At 38.7% G+C, this 18,447-nt stretch overlaps 2 protein-coding genes across 6 annotated transcripts in view; one reads left to right on the top strand and one right to left on the bottom strand.

Annotated features, from left to right (window-relative positions):
• The first annotated feature begins 748 nt into the window (after positions 1 to 748).
• GLRX2 (glutaredoxin 2) overlaps positions 749 to 18,447 on the top strand; it is an 18,374-nt gene continuing 675 nt past the window's right edge. The window contains exons 1-5 of one of the 5 annotated variants that reach the window (XR_009517113.1): positions 749 to 910; positions 2,379 to 2,442; positions 5,430 to 5,606; positions 6,666 to 6,777; positions 7,149 to 7,219. Coding sequence is in view for 4 of the 5 variants with exons in the window: in XM_059998456.1 (XP_059854439.1) it covers positions 810 to 910; positions 2,379 to 2,442; positions 5,430 to 5,606; positions 6,666 to 6,777; positions 12,886 to 12,944 (513 nt within the window). In the remaining variant the exon portion in view is untranslated. Of the gene's footprint in view, positions 911 to 2,378; positions 2,443 to 5,429; positions 5,607 to 6,665; positions 7,106 to 7,148; positions 7,220 to 12,885; positions 12,961 to 18,447 lie in introns of those variants that run through there. The other 4 variants (XM_059998456.1, XM_059998481.1, XM_059998465.1 and 1 more) reach the window with 4 other exon arrangements.
• RO60 (Ro60, Y RNA binding protein) overlaps positions 10,133 to 18,447 on the bottom strand; it is a 24,577-nt gene continuing 16,262 nt past the window's right edge. The window contains exon 9 of the mRNA XM_059998444.1: positions 10,133 to 17,188. Coding sequence (XP_059854427.1) covers positions 17,036 to 17,188 — 153 coding nt within the window. The 3' untranslated portion in view covers positions 10,133 to 17,035. The remainder of the gene's footprint in view (positions 17,189 to 18,447) is intronic.

The raw sequence follows: 18,447 nt of genomic DNA, 5'->3' as shown, positions 1-18,447 counted from the left end.
TCTAATTTTATTTTGAAAACACAATCTTTGTTTTCTTTGGAATGAACGTTCTAAATTGGATGGCTTTTTTTCTAAAATCCAATATTCGCATGATTTATATGAGTTCTCGATCAACGGCCGAATTTTGAGATGACACCTTTAGGCTCTGATTTCACCAACACAAAAACCTGTCCGATAGGAAGTTGCGCTGACGCTGCCTTCCTATGTAAACATCCCAGGCACTTTGATTCCGTGTCGAACACTCATTATTTTTCTTCTCCGTTTTGTCAGAATGTTGGCCACAATCCCCAAGAACTATCTCCACGTGTCTGTGAGCCTTCATGAGCGTCCCTAACCCTAAAAGGAACACGTGCGGGGCTTGGATGAACCTTGAGACGGGCAGGAGAGGCCTCAGCAAGGACTCCGACAACTGTTCCCAAGTGGGCGGGGACTCGCGGAACCCCGCTCTTTGAGCGCCCAGACAGGGAGGAGCCGCCGGCCGCTTAGAGAGACCGGCGCCCGCGCGGGCAGCCCGGAGGGGCGTGGCCGGCCGGCGGGGGCGGGGCGGGCTAGCAGGGGCCGGGCCGGTGGGCGGAGGCGGGTTCTGCGGGGTGGGGAGGGGCGGGGCCGTCGAACGGGGGTGGAACCGCGGGAGGAGGCGGGGCCGGTTAGAGGGGCAGGGACGATTAGAGGGGCAGGGCCGCCGGATGGCGGCGCCGGCAGCCCGGCGGGGCGGGGCCGGTGGGCGTGGGCGGGGGCGGGGGCGGGGGCGGGCTCGCCCGAGTCGCGGTCGCCGGCGTGTCTGCTCGCTGCGGCCCAGAGCCAGGGCCATGTACAGGCGCCGTGCAGCACTGGTGGGGACGCGGCTTGTCCGGAGCGGGAGCAGGTCGGCGGGCCGGCTCCAGGGGGCAGCGGGAGTTTCGGCCTCTGGGTAAGGGCGCCGCGACCACCATCGGCAGGACGTGGCGCAGAGGCCTCGCGGGGGTCTGGACCTAGCGGTGGGCGGGGCGGCTCTTCCCGGGGGCCGGGTGGGCCCTGAGTCGATGCAGGTGTCGAGGCCCCTCGGAGGGCTGGGGGCCCAGGAAGGGCGGGGAGGGAATGTTCCCTAAGCGCTCAGGTTGACTTAAGGATCACGTTACTCTCAGGTTGCAAATACCTGTCTTGTTCGCTTGTACCTCCCCTCCCCCTCGGTTGCTAGGTAAAATACAAGATGCTCTAATAAATTGGTATTTCAAATAAACAGCGAATAATGGTTTGGTTTAAGTATATACCAAATATTGCACGGGACATATGTAAGCTAAACAGTTATTCGCTGTTTATCTGAAATTCTAATTTAACCGAGCGATCTTCATTCTCATTTGCTAAATCTGGCAACCCTGCGGCAGGAAGTGAAAGTGGCGCTTTCTACCAAATCGCCAAGTCTTTGAGGATAGGACGGTTGCCTATTCATGCTGAAGTCGTCCTTGGCTCGAGCGAGGACGGTGAATACCCGCGGCTCCCAGGCCTGTGGTGCGAGACCCACTGCCCAGACGGATGCTCTGCCCGCCTCACTCCCGCGCGGCTGGTCGGGGCTGTCCTGTCCGCTCGCCTATCTGTGCATCCATCCCTCTGTCTGGGAGTTTCTTCCTAATTCCTTGATCTGGTAACTCCTACCAGTTTTACAAGACTCCAGGAACTCTTGATTAACCTTCTATGCTAAACTAGAGACCCCTCCGGAAGGTGCCGATCATATAGTGTAACTATTTGACAGGTCCTTGAGGCTCTTTGAGTTCTTCCAGTGATACGTATCCCTGGGGCATTTCGCCCGTTTAGCACATAGTAGGTGCTCCATAAATGTGGCATGGCTAGTGGCTGCTTCATCAATGAAACGTTTATTGAACACCTGCTGCTTTCTCGACTAGAATTGGAGAAAAGTGCCTTCCAGAAGCTTTCTCTTTTCTTTGGTAGAGAAGAGGTTGATGTTTCAGAATGCACCTCCCACCTCCTCTCTTAGTACCCAAGAAAGCATTGTCTTATGAAAGTTCTACTGGAATTCCTGCTTCCAGAGTAGATGCAAATAGTAGATGGTTTAGGGATGATAATTAAATGCTGGAATTGAGATGAAAAGGACGTGTTTTCTTAGTTGATAAGACAAATAGATTTCTATGTTATTCCATCCCTGCACCCCTTAATCTCCTTTTTCTGTTCTGGAGGCTAGTTAGAGAAGCACACAGGCCCTTTTGATATTAGTAAACAAATACTTTGTAAACTGATATTTTGTACTGATAATAAGTAAAACTTTTTTCTCTTTCATAAGTTTGGATATATATTAGCATATCGGGTTTTCTTCAAATGGATCTCATCTGATATATTGTCTTTAATTTTTAATAAACTGCACTGCCTTTTAAAATTCCTTTTAGGATGGGGAACAGCACATCGTCATCTTTGGGGAACACAGCAACTACTCCCATGAATCAGATCCAAGTGAGTGATGTGGGACATGTAGGAAAAAACTTTCCTTGGTGGAAAAACAATTGTCTTACACATTTAATATGCTTATTCTGTATCGAAACCTGTTATAGTGCAGCAAATGAATTACTAAGTTCTTATATATTTTTAAATCTGCTATCAAAATCATGCATGTGACAAAGAAGCTCTAGATCATTTTGTTAGTCAGAATTTATGAGATTTATTCTTTTGGTTTTTTTGACTGTGCTGCATTGCTTGTGGGATCTTAGTTCCCCAACCAGGGATCGAACCTGTGCCCCCTGCAGTGGAAGTGCGGAGTCCTAACCACTGGACCGCCAGGGAAGTCCCTATGAGATTTATTCTTAATGGAGCCTTCACTTCCCTAAGCTGGGTCTATGTTGTTGGCTGCTCTTACCATCTCACCCAGCGCAGGTCTACTGTTGGTACCAGTCAGGTTGCCCTTACCCAGGGATAGTGTTTGGTTCTGGTCTGGGAAGCTGTTTCCCTAATACAGAACCTAGTTTGCCGTAGTTACTCTATGACCGATCCTCTCAAGGATACTGTGCACTGCTGTGTTCTCTTGTCTTTCTCTTGCTTGCACTGCGAAGCCCAGTTAAGTCTGCCTCAGAAAATGCCTCTTGTGTGTATGTTTCTGTTCCCTTGTAGCCCACAGGACATACTCATTTGTCTGCTCCTCACCACCAAACACCACTTCACACAAACATTTTTGCCTTTATTTGGCTACAGAAGTATCCACCCACAGCCATTGAATATAACAGTAATGTTGGAGACCTATAGTGAGGGATTGCCTCTTTTAAAATAAGAATAGAGGGGCTTCCCTGGTGGCACAGTGGTTGAGAGTCTGCCTGCCGATGCAGGGGATGCGGGTTCGGGCCCTGGTCCTGGAAGATCCCACATGCCACGGAGCGGCTGGGCCCGTGAGCCATGGCCGCTGAGCCTGCGCGTCCGGAGCCTGTGCTCCTCAACGGGAGAGGCCACAACAGTGAGAGGCCTGCGTACCGCCAAAAAAAAAAAACAAAACCATGGTGAGGTGGGAGACTTCCCTGGTGGTCGGTCCAGTGGTTAAGACTCTGCACTTCCACTGCAGGGGGCATGGGTTCGATCCCGGCGTGGAACTAAGGTCCTGCATACCGCGTGACTCAGTCCATAAAAATAAAGAATACAAAACCATGAACTATTTAGCAAGGACGAGGTTGAGAAAAGGTGAGAAGGAAGGTTCAAGAAACTTGGACACTGTCACCTTGAGTTTCGGCTCACTTTGGAATCTCTCCATCAGTGTTTGTACTACGTCTCAGCTGCCAGGGTGCTCCTCTCTCTCTGAATTATGGTCCATGTGTCTCTAACCCGAGGCAGCACAGTGAGGAAGGCGCACTGGCTTTGGTGTTGGGACAGGTTGGGTGGAATCCCACCCAGTATTGTGAACTTCCCAACCTCAGTTTTCTCATCTATAAAATGGATTCAGTAGTACATCTCTGGTGTGTCTGGCTCTCCCTGAGATAGACTTCTGTAGTAAATATTATGAGTGAGCAGGAGAGAAAGCATAAAAATAGACCAATCTGCAGACACCTAGACACTGCCCTAGAACCCTTCTGACACCCAAGGGCAGATATAACTTCTGAAACACTTTGCCTGGGTGCTCTACTTTCTGATTTTTGGTCTTCTTGAAGGTGCTGCTTATAACCCACATTAGGACAGCCTAGGCAGATGCCTAGGTGCCAGACATGGCCATTCAGAAACTCTTGAAGTACCTGGGCATTGATATGTCTAGGAACACAAAGCTCAACAAATTTCACAGGTGACGCAGATGCATAGCAGAGTCTCAGGGTCTTTGTGATAAAAGCCTGGAGAGTAGCCTCCAAACCAGGCTGATATCATTAGAATCATCTGGAAAGGTTTTTCAAAAATAGCTTCTGACCTCTGCCTCAAACCCATTGAATCAGTCTTTCTGGAAGCAGCATTTCCAGGAACAACGCTGTGGGAAGACCTTATCAAAACAGTAATGACTTCTTTTGTTTTGTTTTTTTTACTATAAAGATACACAAGAAGGAGTGGAAGTTGAGGGGTAGGGTAAGCTGTTGTTTACATCTGGATCAGTGAAAGCCTTACATTTTAAAGAGAAATCATATATCATTTCTCACCACTGAACATTTAGGAAATGGTGATCATTTTGTAAAGTATAAAAATATCGAATCACTATGCTCTACACCTGAGACTAATATAATAGTGTAAATCAGTTATATTCCAGTTTTAAAAATAGCAAAGAAGGGAATTCCCTGGCGGTCCAGGGGTTAGGTTAGGACTCCACGCTTCCACTGCAGAGGACACGGGTTCGATCCCTGGTGGGGGATATAAGATCCTGCAAGCTGCACGGTGCAGCCAAAAAAAAAAGGTGAAGAATGGTTAAGATGGTAAAAAAATATAATAATAATAAAAAATTAAGAAAAAAAGTTAAGGAAGGTAAGGAGTTAACTCCTGAACACCTGAATATTTGAGAAGCAGTATAGCAGAGATTAACTACCTGGGCTGTGGCCTCAGAGTTGCCTGGGTTCAAATCCCAGCTTGCCCACTTCTCAGCTGAGGACCAGGGGTAAGTTATTTCCCCTCCTCTGTACCTCAGTTTCCTCATCTGTAAAGTGGAGGTGATGATAGCACCTATCTCAAGACTGTAGTGAGGTTTAAGTGAGCTAGTAAAGTGTTGAGAATTGTGTCGGCACACAGAAGTGTCTGCTGTATATGAACTGGCTGTGATTATTGGTGTTATTACCCTTTGCCAACACTTTCCACCTGTCACATCCTTTTTTTCCTAATAATGTTTCTTTGTCCTCAATCTACGATGCGAAAACAGATTGATGGCGACTGAGTTTGAGCCCTGAATTGTGAGACTCCAAAATCCATACCCTTTCTACTGTATCATGATTCCTTTCTGAAAGATAATGTCTAGAATTCAAATGATTTTTTTGTTCTGGTTTGTTTTCCTTCAGGAAATCATTTCTAATAATTGTGTGGTGATTTTCTCCAAAACTTCTTGTTCTTACTGTACGATGGCAAAAACACTTTTTCACGACATGAGTGTAAACTATAAAGTGGTGGAATTGGACATGCTTGAACACGGAAGCCAGTTACAAGACGCTCTTCACGAAATGACCGGTGAAAGAACTGTGAGTACATCCACTGTGGTGCTTTGCCCCGAAGTGGGGACTGAGTTGGGTCACCTTGGGCCTGTGCCCTCATGATGGGAAAAGTGAGCCAGACATACTCTGAGAATCTTAATTGATACAGAAATGGCAGATCTGGAAACCAGACTCATAGACTAGGAAACAGCAGAGTTCATTTGTTTTATTTTTATTTTTGCCATGTGTGCGTGTGTGTGTGTGTGTGTGTGTGTGTGTGTGTGTGTGTGAGGTGGGAGGGGTAATGGTGTTGTGAGTGCTGGTCTACGAATCTTTGAGGTCCTCCTGGGGCTTTTTCAAGATGAAAGCATCCTTCCTTCCTCCCTTGAACAGTGAAGACCAAGGGTTGGTCTTCATGTTCTGTGCTAATAGGAGTATTTTCGGGCTCCATGTTTTTAGATTCTTGCAATCTGTGGATTTTCCCATAATATGCATTATCAGAAAAACACCCTGGCGGTCCAGTGGTTAGGACTCCATGCTTCCACCGCAGGGGGCACAGGTTTGATCCCTGGTCAGGGAACTAAGATCCTGCATGCTGCGTGGCACGGCCAAAAAATCCCCCCAAACGCCCTGGCAACCCAAAACAAACAAACAAAGAAAAGAAAAATAGATAATATTGCCATTTTCCTTCTTGTTTATATGTACCTGGAAGGAGTTGATAGTGTACTCTTCCTCTTTAGTAAACAATGGTAAGAAAGAACCACTGAAACATTATTAATAATTAGAGATTGCTTTATTTTGCCTTTTATACGCCATAGCGATGAGAGGGAGTGGGTGGAGAGTTAGATTGTCCAGGATTTAAATCCCAGCTGTGTCATTTACTATCACTGTGATCTTGGGCAAGTTCCTGTGCCTCCTCTTCCTCCAAAATAAGGCTAAAAATAATACCTACCTGAAGGGTTGTAAAGTTAAATAGGTAATTAGTCAAAGAGCTTCGTGTATGTCTGGCCCATAAAAGTACTCACAGTGGAATATGTATTAGCCACATGTGAATGGCCTTATACTTCTGACACCAAGGTGCCATCTAATCTTTTGTTTATCCAACAGGTGCCAAGAATATTTGTCAATGGAACTTTTATTGGCGGTGCAACTGACACTCACAGGCTTCACAAAGAAGGGAAATTGCTTCCACTAGTTCACCAGTGTTATCCAAAAAAAAGTAAGAGGAAGGAATTTTAGTGATGTAGGTGCTCATAACTTTGCTAATAAAATGTCACTATATATTTAAAGTGATAATGCCTGATAATGCCTTTTAAATATTCGAGGGTATTTTAAATATATGAATTATCTTCATGAAAAAGTTGTAAAAAATAGTGAACAATAAATCACGCTGGAAACCTCTTATTTGCCAGTTCTTGAGTAAAATGGATGATATTTAAAACTGAAGGAGTAGAGTTGTATCAAAAGATAAGGAAAGAATGTGTTTTATTCGGAATTTATAGATGAATTTTATAACCAAGAGCTAGAAAGTAAGCATTTGGGACTCTTCTGTATTGTATTCAGAAGGAGTTAATGCCTTTTCTTTTCTAGCTTTCAGTGGTGAGCGCTGATGGGTGCCTTCTCTGCAAAATAAGGCTCTCACTGATGCAGTTGTGAACTCGGTAGGGATATCCTTGTACTGTATTGTGACAAACCTTCACACTTTGTGCTTCTAGAGTGAAAGAAGTATATTAAATTTGTAGGATGGAATGAAATTCATTTTAGAAAAACCACATTATTCATCTGATGATTTGGTAGTTCTAGAGAATAAAACGGCACCTCTGGGCAGAAATTAAGAGGAGGAAGATTTCAGCGTTATATGAGGATGAACTGCGGAAACAGTTCAGAAATACACTTGAGTTATAGTGTGAGGTGGAGAGTTCTGCTTTCCAGAAGGTGTTGGAAGCTGTTGGAAATGTTCCATAGGGCATCCAGGTATTGGATGGGAGATTAAACTGAATGTCCCTAAAGTAATTTCTGATGTAGATATTCTTCGCTTCTGTGACTGGGAATTCTAGCTGATCCCACAGAGTCACACGGGGCAGATTACCAGATGGGAAGAGAAAACTCTTCCTCAGAGGTGGGAGGAAGATGGACTTTAAGAGAAGCGGTGAGCATCTGCTTTCTGCTCAAGATGGATCAGAGAATCAGGGATAGTCCTGCAGAAGACAGCTGGTGGCTTTTTTTGCCATTTGCCCTCAATGATGCTTCCTACATGGTCTATTAAGCTGTCGTTAGACCTTGATAAAGCAAGAATTTGGACTATTTCATTCTCACGTGATAAGTTATAACTGGAATGGAACAGTGGAGGCATTCCTTTAGCCCTTTATTTTTCATTATGTCATGATGCGAAATTCCTGCATGCTTGCTATGTTGTAAACTCTTTGTTAGAGAGTAGAGGAAATGTTACCTCGTGTGATACTGTGATTTATATTAAATATATATTTGGTCTTCATGCCATTCCTAGCACACAGCTGAAACCCCTGGAATTTCCTGTGAGAAGAGCTATTAAATTGTCTTTGGTTATGTTAATGAGGTGTTTTTTGGAAAGCCCCTGAGGATGGAGGCTGGTTGCCTGGGGAAGCTTGTGATTAGGAGGTTGGAAATACCAGCCCCACCTCCGACCTCAGGGGAGGGGAGAAGGGCTGGAGATTGCGTTCAATCATCAATGGCTAATCAATCCTGCCTGTGTAATGAAGCCTCTGTAGAAACCCAAAAGGACAGGATTTGTGAAGCTCCCTGGTTGGTGAAAACGTGGAGATCAGGGGAGAACAAAGTGCCCAGAGAGGACACGGAAGCTCTCCCCTTTCCCCATACGTTGCTCTATACTTCTCTTACAACTGGCTGTTCTGAGTTAGAGGCTTTTATCGTAAACTGGAAATCCAGAAAGTAAAATGTTATCTCTGAGTTCTGTAAGCTGTTCTAGCAAACTAATCAAACCTAAGAAGGGAGGGAGAGGGTTGGTGGAATCCTGTCTATATCTGGTTGGGAGAAGCACAGGTGACAACCTGGACTTGAGATTGGCATCTGAAGTGAGGGCTGGAGGGGACAGTCTTGTGGGTCTGAGCAGCTGCCCCGATGACATGCCAATCCTGGCTGACCAAGGATTTAACTAGTTGTGCAGGGGCTAGTTACAAAGCTGAGGATTAACAGGAAGAGATTTCAATAGGGGACTGTAACAGATTCTCAGTGGAAAAACTCATATAATTGGTGCTGGGGATGAGGGTTTCAGCATAAATTTTGGGGAGACACATTCAGTCCATGACACCATAAATTACAGCTAGATAAAAGTATATATATATATATATATATATATATATATATATAAAGTATAATGTAAATCTAAGGCAAAACTAGGTATGAGGGGTTTCAGCAGCTCTGTTTTTTCTTTCCAAAACCACAGGTTAGAAAGAAAATCATGACCAGTTTAAGAAAAAGTAATGATATCGTTGTTTTTTTTTTTGGTCCTCTATTTTAAATGTTAAGATCTGAAAGACATACTGTTTAATATTTTAAAAATGGGCCATTTGTTTTCTCACTTTATCACTAATCAACTTACATATAAATTGCCAAAATATTTAATTGGGAAGCTGAAAAGCTGCTGAGAAAAAAAGGGGTCATTTGTTTAAATATATCTGCATTTTATTATTTACTAATATTTAAAAAAATACCATTTGAACATATTTTTTAAAGGCAAGTTTTCTTGATAAGGTTTAAAAGAAAGTTTTTTTAAGTTTAGTTTTCTTCATCTATGAGATGTATACAGTTGACCCCTGGAACAACGCAGGGCTTAGGCGCTCCAACCCCCACCTTGAAAATCCAAGGATAATTTATAGTCAGCCCTCTGCATCCAAGGTTCTGCATGCCCAGATTCAACCAACCGCCGTTCAAGGGTCCAACCAGCCATTCAGGGGTCCACTGTATTTGTGATCTTCCTTTCTCCATAACTGTTCACTGTCATCTTTAAATGGAGAATTATAGAATCGATCAAATGTTCAAAATTTTGGTGGGTATATTCATATGTAACTTGTTCTCACTCTTCTTCATAACCTACAGCTCAGATCTTAGAACTTTTAATATGAAAGTTTTACGGGAATTCAGAGGAAAGAAATTTCTGCAAATTGGCACTTAAATATTTTTATTTGCATAGTTGACTTTTGGTGTTAACTTTTCCCAAAGGCAACTTTTATTTTCTTATTTTTAAAAATGTTTGTTGAAGTCTAGTTGATTTACAATGTTGGATTCGTTTCAGGTATACAGCAAAGTGATTCAGTTACAGATATATATATCTCCATTCTTTTTCAGATCCTTTTTACTTATAGGTTATTACAAAGTATTAAGTATAGTTTCCTATGCTATACAGTAGGTCCTTGTTGGTTATCTATTTTATATATAGTAGTGTGTATATGTTAATCCCAAACTCCTAATTTATCCCTCTCCCACTCCCAAAGGCAACTTTGAATTTTTTTTTCACAAAAGAATTCTGTTTTAAACTCTTTAAGAATATGCACTTTTATTAAATCCAGTTGTTTTGATCCTATAATTAATATCCATTGGAAAAGAATCCCCAACCACATATTTTAAATAATTAAATAATAGTTATATACAAGTAGCGGCATTTTAAGACCAATATTAACGGTCAAACCTTAATTTCATCTTATTCAAATATTATAAGATTGCTAAGAGCCTTACATTTTATAAGGCATATAATAACCTTAAAATTCTTCTTTAAAGAAATGGAAAGACAATTACTTGATGTGCATAGAGTTTATTTGGTACATCTATCAATTTTTACAATAATACAAGTGACCAGAAACAGTTCACATTGTGCCCACCTGCACTCCATGTCTAAAATGATTTATCCAGTATGGGGTTTTGCAGGGCTAGAAAGGAGAGTCCAGATTTCACAGTATTGGTGAAAACTGTTTTGTCATGAAATAAATTTCATACATTAGTATTTCATCCATTTTCTATCAGAAAACAGCAGAATTACATTGCTAGGTATGTTATTTACAGTGAAAACTTGGAAGACTCAACAAAGTTATCAGTGAGTTGATCAACAACAGACCTAGGAAACCCCCTGCCCCTCCTTTCAGTGTCCTTTTTCTTTGAAATGGAACTTGTTATAAATTGAACTTTATATACTTTTAAGCACCAGCTTGACAATTTAAAGTTTTCTCTCATTTTTATAAAATATTCCTGCTTTGAAAGGCAAAGTGAATGTAAAAATGTGAATGCAATTAAACATCACTGGCCTGGATACTTTTTATTGCAATAGTCACAATGTCTTACAACTATATTCACTTCTTTGAATGAATTTGCTGGTAGGCTTGAAACAAAATATTTGCCTTTTGTCTTGAAAAATTCCCTTAAAAAATTAATCATTTTTGGAACTGTACAACTATATTTTTCATTCAGAGTGTTTAAATATGCAACTTGGTCCTTGGAGATCAGTTACAGAGTCCAGCTTCCTGGATAATTTGTTATACAAAACAATAAAAAACCTTAAACTACCACAAAATATTACTGATGTTAACAGTCATGTATGTATAACACATCAGTGTCCCTAGATTATCCTGTTAATGGGTGCTTAAACAGCTAATGTACAATCCGGTTTTAAAACTTAATAATTAAATTTCCATTCTTTATGTAAAAGAGAAAGCTGTAAAAGACCTTTCGAGTTCTATACTTCAGAAACACTGACACTATTAAGGCATTACTTAATGAACAGACCCTATGCAAAGTACGTATGCCTGTGTTGGAGAGCTAGTCATATTTTAAGGCAGTCAGAAGGCTCATTTTTTTTCACTTTAAGGCTCTTGCATACTTAAATTCTATTCTATGCAGCCATTAGTCTGTATAATTTAAATATTTATTGAGTGGTCAAATATGGAAATCAAAGCCTTTATATAAAGCAAATGGACAGTTTAGAACTAGATTATAATACCTCTTCCCCATTCAGTTTTTTTTAAAAAAGATGATTTTATATATCTCATCTCTTGGAGAATTTCTTCATTATCAGAAGCTGGCAATAAAAGGAAGAAAATATAACTCAAATGCATTACAAGTTGTCTAGTCACACCATACCGAACTGCAAGCAGTCCATCTTTAGAATAATAGTGAACAAAAACACTTTTTCTTGGTTACTATTCATTAATTGTATAATACGTTTAATTTGGCTATCTATGGATTCTAAACAGTTTACATTGCAAATAAAGCCTAATAAGTAATTTAAACAGAAGTTTCAATACAATGATTGTATTGATATAATTTCCATCAATTATGTGGTAATGATATATAGCAAGACTTTAACCTCATTTACTACACTTAACAATCCAAGTATTCATTAAGTGAAGCCAGCGAAGTGTAGCTAACTTACTATTTCTTTTGTTCAAGAACAGATTCTGGTAACTTCTAAAAGCAAAGAAATTTAAATATATTTTAAAATGAAGTATATTATCACTTGTGTTCATAAAATTAATATGACACATGGTGGTGCTAAATTAAATAGAAGCAAAGGGAAAAATCTCCTTAGGCTCAGAAACATCTTTTATATCTTTTCATTGTATTTACAAAATTAATTCTCATTGAAAATAATCACCTTAATTTTAGTAACTGAATTTTGCAACATAACTCCTAAGTTTATGTTTCTTTCTACCAATTTCCTATATAACTTGGTATTTTCAGGGTTTAGGAAAATGTGTCATTTATTATAGTTCTATTCAGACAGTAAGTTTAACAACATTATTAGTTTTCTACATGAAAAATATTACCACAGAATTTTTAAATTAACTTCATAATAATTTTTCAAAAGCAAATAAAACACTCACCAATTAAAAAAATGTTGAATGTGGATACATGTCATTTACAAGACCTTTTATGCTACAAGCCATGTATATATAAGCTCTGTGAAGTATTTGGTAGACAAAGATTTTGTGGGTAGTCTTTATAATTATGGAAATATGAGCACTGAGACATGCTATTTTCTGAAAGAGTATTCACTTAATTATTTTTCAAAGAGTGCTTTTTCTAAGAGCTAGGTACATCTATAATTGCAAACAAAGGCTGAATAACTGCAAACATTTCTGCAAACATCTAATATAAAAGGTATACAATATAACTTGATTTGGGGAGATAATTATCAATTCAATTATTGTTCCAGGAGACCTGCCCATTATTAATTTGAGAACAATATGACCTTAAATCTATATGGAACAAAAAGCAATCTGCAAGATGTATCCCAAACCTAAATATGGGTGACTTTCCTGTCATTTATTTTATTACTCAGGTACAGCAGGACTAGAAAAGCAAACAGAAGACCAAAATGTCAGAAGAAAGGAATTTTAAAAGAAAAAAAAAAAAGGTATAGAAGGAATCTTCCAACAAATAATGGACTAGGCAGCAAGTAACTGGGATATATATTAAATTGAATGCATACAGTAAATACAACTAATGAAATAGTTTAACTTATCTTTTTTCTAATTCTCCCTTGTGCATGTTTACATTGATGCTATCTGACATTTCTCTAGAGGGGATATAGCTTTAATGAATCACCCAAGTCTGTGGTATACAAGACTAGAATTTTTCATTTGTGATTACTAACTGTAAGGGACTTATGGAGAGATCTGTGGGTATATCATCTTTAGGTCAAATTGAAGTAAGTCCAATAAGTGATCACAACTATTTCCCTTTAATTATTGTTTAGATGTAGCTTTACTGTGCTTCCACAGATGTTTCTTAATTGTCAGATCCTCAAATTTATTCAGAAATTCTATCTTAAATTTCCAAAATAATTTTAAATTGTTTTGCATAAAAAAATCCTGATTAACTGATATTCTATCGTTTGTAGATTTACCTGTTATTTTAAAACATTAAGCAAATTTTTGTAAGACCATCTTCTCATTTAGAGTATGAGTTAGTTTTTCTTGATCTAGCTAATGGAATATATTCCTTTCTCTTTTCAGAGAAGAGTGATTTCTTTAGTCATTACCTTTACTGTTAAAATTTTTCTTCCACATTTTCCCATTCAGAACAGGAGTGTTTAAAAAAATTATTAAGCCTACTGAGCTGTTTTCCTAAAACATTTTATCTTTCAAAACATATATCCTATTAAAAGTGTTTTTAATTTTTTTAAAAAGTTCTAATTTCTTTGCAAGCCTTCTTCCCAATTTAAAGTTTTATACAGATATAAAATCATTGATTTTTCTATGAGCCAAGCATCAGATATGTTACTTTTTAAAGATAGCAAAATTGAATCACATAGGTTAAACTGGTTGTCTACAGTCACACAGTAAGTTAGATAAAGCAAAAGAGGTTCCAGAAGGGTATAACGCTAAACCCCATTCACTAGTGTCTTCCTCACCAATATTTCCTAAAATGATGACTAAACTAAATAATACATAAGTGTTAATAAGTGGAATTTCCAAGAAATTTCAACTAACAAGGATAGGGTAGGATCATAAGATTAGTTTTTGTTTTACTAATTACAACTCTATCCTGAAAATATTTACATATTTTCTAGGAAATAAAGTTTACTTTTCTTAGGATTGTTTTTTAGAAGCAACATTTTCCTAATCAGCAATAATGCTAGAAGTAATTCAGAAAATAAAACTTCTTTATCACTTGAGTACATTTTATTCATAATGAGGTAAAGTATTTTTATTCTTTCTATATGACTATGTTATATAGCAATACAGGTTATTAAGACATTAATTGTGCTTGAGGGTTACTATGAACTACAGAAGTATACATGTTCACAAGTTCTGTTTTTCTACACCAAAGCAATCATGTATATACATTATTTCCTAATACCTAAAAAGATAAAAGTCTTGAATAATTCTATTTTATCACCTACTCTTGTAAGTCAATGTCTTCCCATTTTGTCGGGAAATGAACACTGGAATGGGAATGAAGAGACCAAGGTTTCTAGATCTAGATCTAGGGCTCCAAAGTCACACTCTCTCAGACCATGGATCCCTAAACTAACTCAAACAATTACCTTTTAAATTTCTAAGGTTTCTTCCAGCTTCTAAAGCTCCATGATTTGAAAATAAAGCTACCTTCAGTGGTGGCTTTTAGTTTTTTCTTTCTAAAATCTTACCATTTAATAGACTTATTTATGTGACTTCAAAAAAGTCACATCTAATCTTACTTCTGATGGATTTAATATTAGTTCCTGAACATATCTATCTAAAAACAATATAGAAACAGTGTTTAACTGAAGGAAATAAACGTTTATACTATATTCCACTTAACATTTCTATTAGGAATAAAAAGTTAGATCATGTTATAATTTTTAATTTAAGAAGATTTTGGGGCTCCCCTGGTGGCGCAATGGTTGAGAGTCCGCCTGCCGATGCAGGGGATGCGGGTTCGTGCCCCGGTCCGGGAGGATCCCACATGCTGCGGAGAGGCTGGGCCCGTGAGCCACGGCTGCTGAGCCTGTGCATCTGGAGCCTGTGCTCCGCAATGGGAGAGCCCACAACAGTGAGAGGCCCGCGTACCGCAAAAAAAAGGAAAAAAAAAAGATTTTGGGTTTACTTAAAGAATTCAAGTACTATTACAAAATTCTGTTAGGTTCTTTAAACTCAATCTGAACATAATATTTTAATGTATCAAAAGTAGCTAACATGTCAAATCCAATGCCTGACAGAGGATAAAAAACAGATATCACAAGCCATGTATTTTTTTTTTTGGGGGGGGTAATGGTGCTACTAGCTTTGCTGACAAAAAAATCAGGTAAATCATAATATTTACAAATTGCTACCAGTGGCCTTGAAGGAAGAGCTACATATCAGACAAGGCCAGCATTAATTTATCAAATAAGTTTGAAAGGAACATTGTCTTATTACTCCCAGAGCCCAAATTTCTCATGAAACAGAAGAAAATATACAAATTCTAACATTACATAAGTCCCTCTGCCCCCCAAAACATAAAACCTCTAACCCCCAAGCACGTGAAAGTATAATTTACATTTACTAGTTTGACTTTTCATATAATATTGAGAAGGGCTTTATAAATCCCCAGTAAATCTTTAAATACATTTAAAGAACAATACATAAAAACTGAAGTTTTATGTGCACATTATCTTAGACAGCCATGATATAATTATGAGCAAATATACTGGCAGTTCAACAGGTTAAACCTCCCCACAAAGAAGGGATACTTGCTCAAGAAAATAGTGCACTTTATAATGAATAGGAAGTTTAATATACACAAATAAAATAGAAAAAATTAATTTCTTACAGACTGGTTAGTGATAATATGCCACACAAAAATTGCCTTTCAAACCTGAAAGACCTACCTTGCTTTATTATTTTTTTATACTATCAAAAAAGAATGTTTTGTCACAAATGAATAATGGACAAAGCCACAGATGAATAATGGACAAAGAGAGAGGAGGCCACTAACATGTTTACCATTAGAAATATCTAAAACCCATTTACAATTGGCTAAAAAAATAGATAAAAGTAATTAAAACAATATTTTTAAAGTAAGGAAAAAGCTAATCTGGCTATGTTTGAGATTTTAATTGTCATACTTTCAGATTATGAATGGGGGGAGTTAAATGCTTGAAACATCTGTTTTCATTTAAGAGAATGAAAAAAAAAGTGTGCCTACATGTGGCTATGTTGTTATAAGCCAGAGGAAACTGTCAAGTCATGCCCCCTCACTCACAGCAATAAACAAACAAAAGCAAACCAAAATAGACTTCCTTAGCTGACACAAACTTCAGATCTCAGGGGTTTCCCTTATGTTTCTGGTTAATGGTAACAATTCTACAAGTGTAAATTAAACCACAGAAACAAAATATCTTTTTCACTGACTGAGAAAGCTGCTATTTATGTGACTGTAGAAAACTGTTAAAGGAATTTGTAAAACTCATTCATAATCAAATGTCTTTTTTTTTTTTGTTTTTTTTGTTTGTTTTTTTAACCCCCTTGGTATAAAAGTTTACAAATGAGTTTCATATTCCATCACAGTTACATGGTCCAGTGCATTTCAGAATATTTGGACATTATCAAAGTTGTCCTTTACCAATGAAAACATTTAAGAAAACTTTAGGCATTTCTCAAATAAGTGACATGATATGGAACTACTTACACTTCTGGCTCTCTCTTCTAAGTACAAATGTGATTATTTGCCAAAGCAAAACTGTTTGACTATCTTACAGCCTCTCAACAAGAGTTCTCTATTAGATAGAGGGGGCTACAGTGTATTCTGAAGCTATTTCCCAAGAGCTAGTTTAGTAGACAGAAAGAACTTTGGGCTCATCTTATTGTTCCTTCCTTTTTTTTGGTAAGGTAAACTTTCCATTATGCACATACTATACCATCATCCTACTGTCTTTCATTGGATTAAGATTAGCTGGGAAGTAGCGGTGTATTAGCGAGATCACTGATGGCAATGGACCTCTTAGACTGTGCTGGTGCGTATGATTAAATCATATCTAATGTGAAACTTCGAATCACGTCCAGAGCTCCAGTATCAAAGCCACACATATCCAACATGCCTCTATCATCTGGGTCTGCAATGGTAAAACCATTTGATGTCATTCCACAGACAATCAACTTGGCTGGAATATCCATATTCTGTAGGAAAAGATCAAAAATATTTTAAAAACAGTATGTAAGCAAAAGCAAATTTTAACCTAAAATTAAAACATTTTAAATTCTATCACAGCTTTTCATTACAAAGCCAATTTGTTTTTCCTCCATAAAAATCTGTCAGTCTTCTGGGGCCAGACTATGTGATCTTCAGAAGAATAGAAGGTTATTAATAAACATGTCAACAACCTGTCTGAAATTCCTGCTTCTTTGTTCAATAGTTATTACTCATTTTATGGGCATAGAACACATTCCTGAGCAGCATAGGGACTGTGTACTTATGAAACTAGTCAGGATATTCAGGGGCATGACATTTTTACCAACATGTCAAACCCTGGGGCAGTATGTAAGGATATATGTAAGGAAACAGTTCCCTGGGGTTATCAATTTTTGGTTTATGACTTTGCTATGTATAACATATACGTCACATGTAATAACCTGTTCTCTACAGCTATGATTTCAGGCTAAAATAATTGAGTTTTTGAGAAAAACCAACAATCACTGAGTGTGCACTATGTCAGACACGATGTGCTCTTTGGGCAATTTATCTAATGTAATTGTTATAACAACCCTAAAAGCTACGCAGTACTTTTAACTACTATGGCACATATCACAGTAGTGATATACTACTATGACATGTATCAGTTAAATATTGATAATTCACTTGGATCCACAGTTAGTATAACGAGAAAGGCCCAGGACTCAGAACCCAGGCTGTCTTGACTCCGAATTCCGTTCTCTCACTTGTTCTCAAACTTAAGCATACATTAGAATCCCCGGAAGGGCTTGTTAAAACACAGTCCCACCCCAGAGTTCCTGATTTAGCAGGTCTCCCCATGGGGCCCAGGAATATTCATTTCTAACAAGGTGCCAGGTGATGCTAAGGCTGCTAGTAGGGAAATCACACTTTGAGAACCACTGCTCTTCATCAAGCTCTATTTCCACTTCCGGTCACACTCGCCACAATTCAAGTGCTCCACAGGCCACGTGACTGGTAGATTTCATACTGGATAGTGCAAATATAGAACAATTCCGTCATTTCAGAAAGCTCAACTAGAGAGCACTGATTAGAACACAGAAATACCCATAAAGCTTAAAACACAGATTACAGCTTTGCTTTAGGTTTATGTAATCCTTAGCAAAACTCAGAAATGATGCTTTAATTTTTCAAGGAACACACTGAATCATTAAAAATTTACAGTTAAGGTAACAAAAATTTTGATTATTATCGAAAATACTGTTTG

This window comes from Delphinus delphis, chromosome 1 (assembly GCF_949987515.2).
Source record: "Delphinus delphis chromosome 1, mDelDel1.2, whole genome shotgun sequence".
Classification (NCBI taxonomy): domain Eukaryota; kingdom Metazoa; phylum Chordata; class Mammalia; order Artiodactyla; family Delphinidae; genus Delphinus; species Delphinus delphis.
Note: the sequence above shows the minus strand (reverse complement) of the source record. Positions and strands in the feature narration are given on the sequence as shown.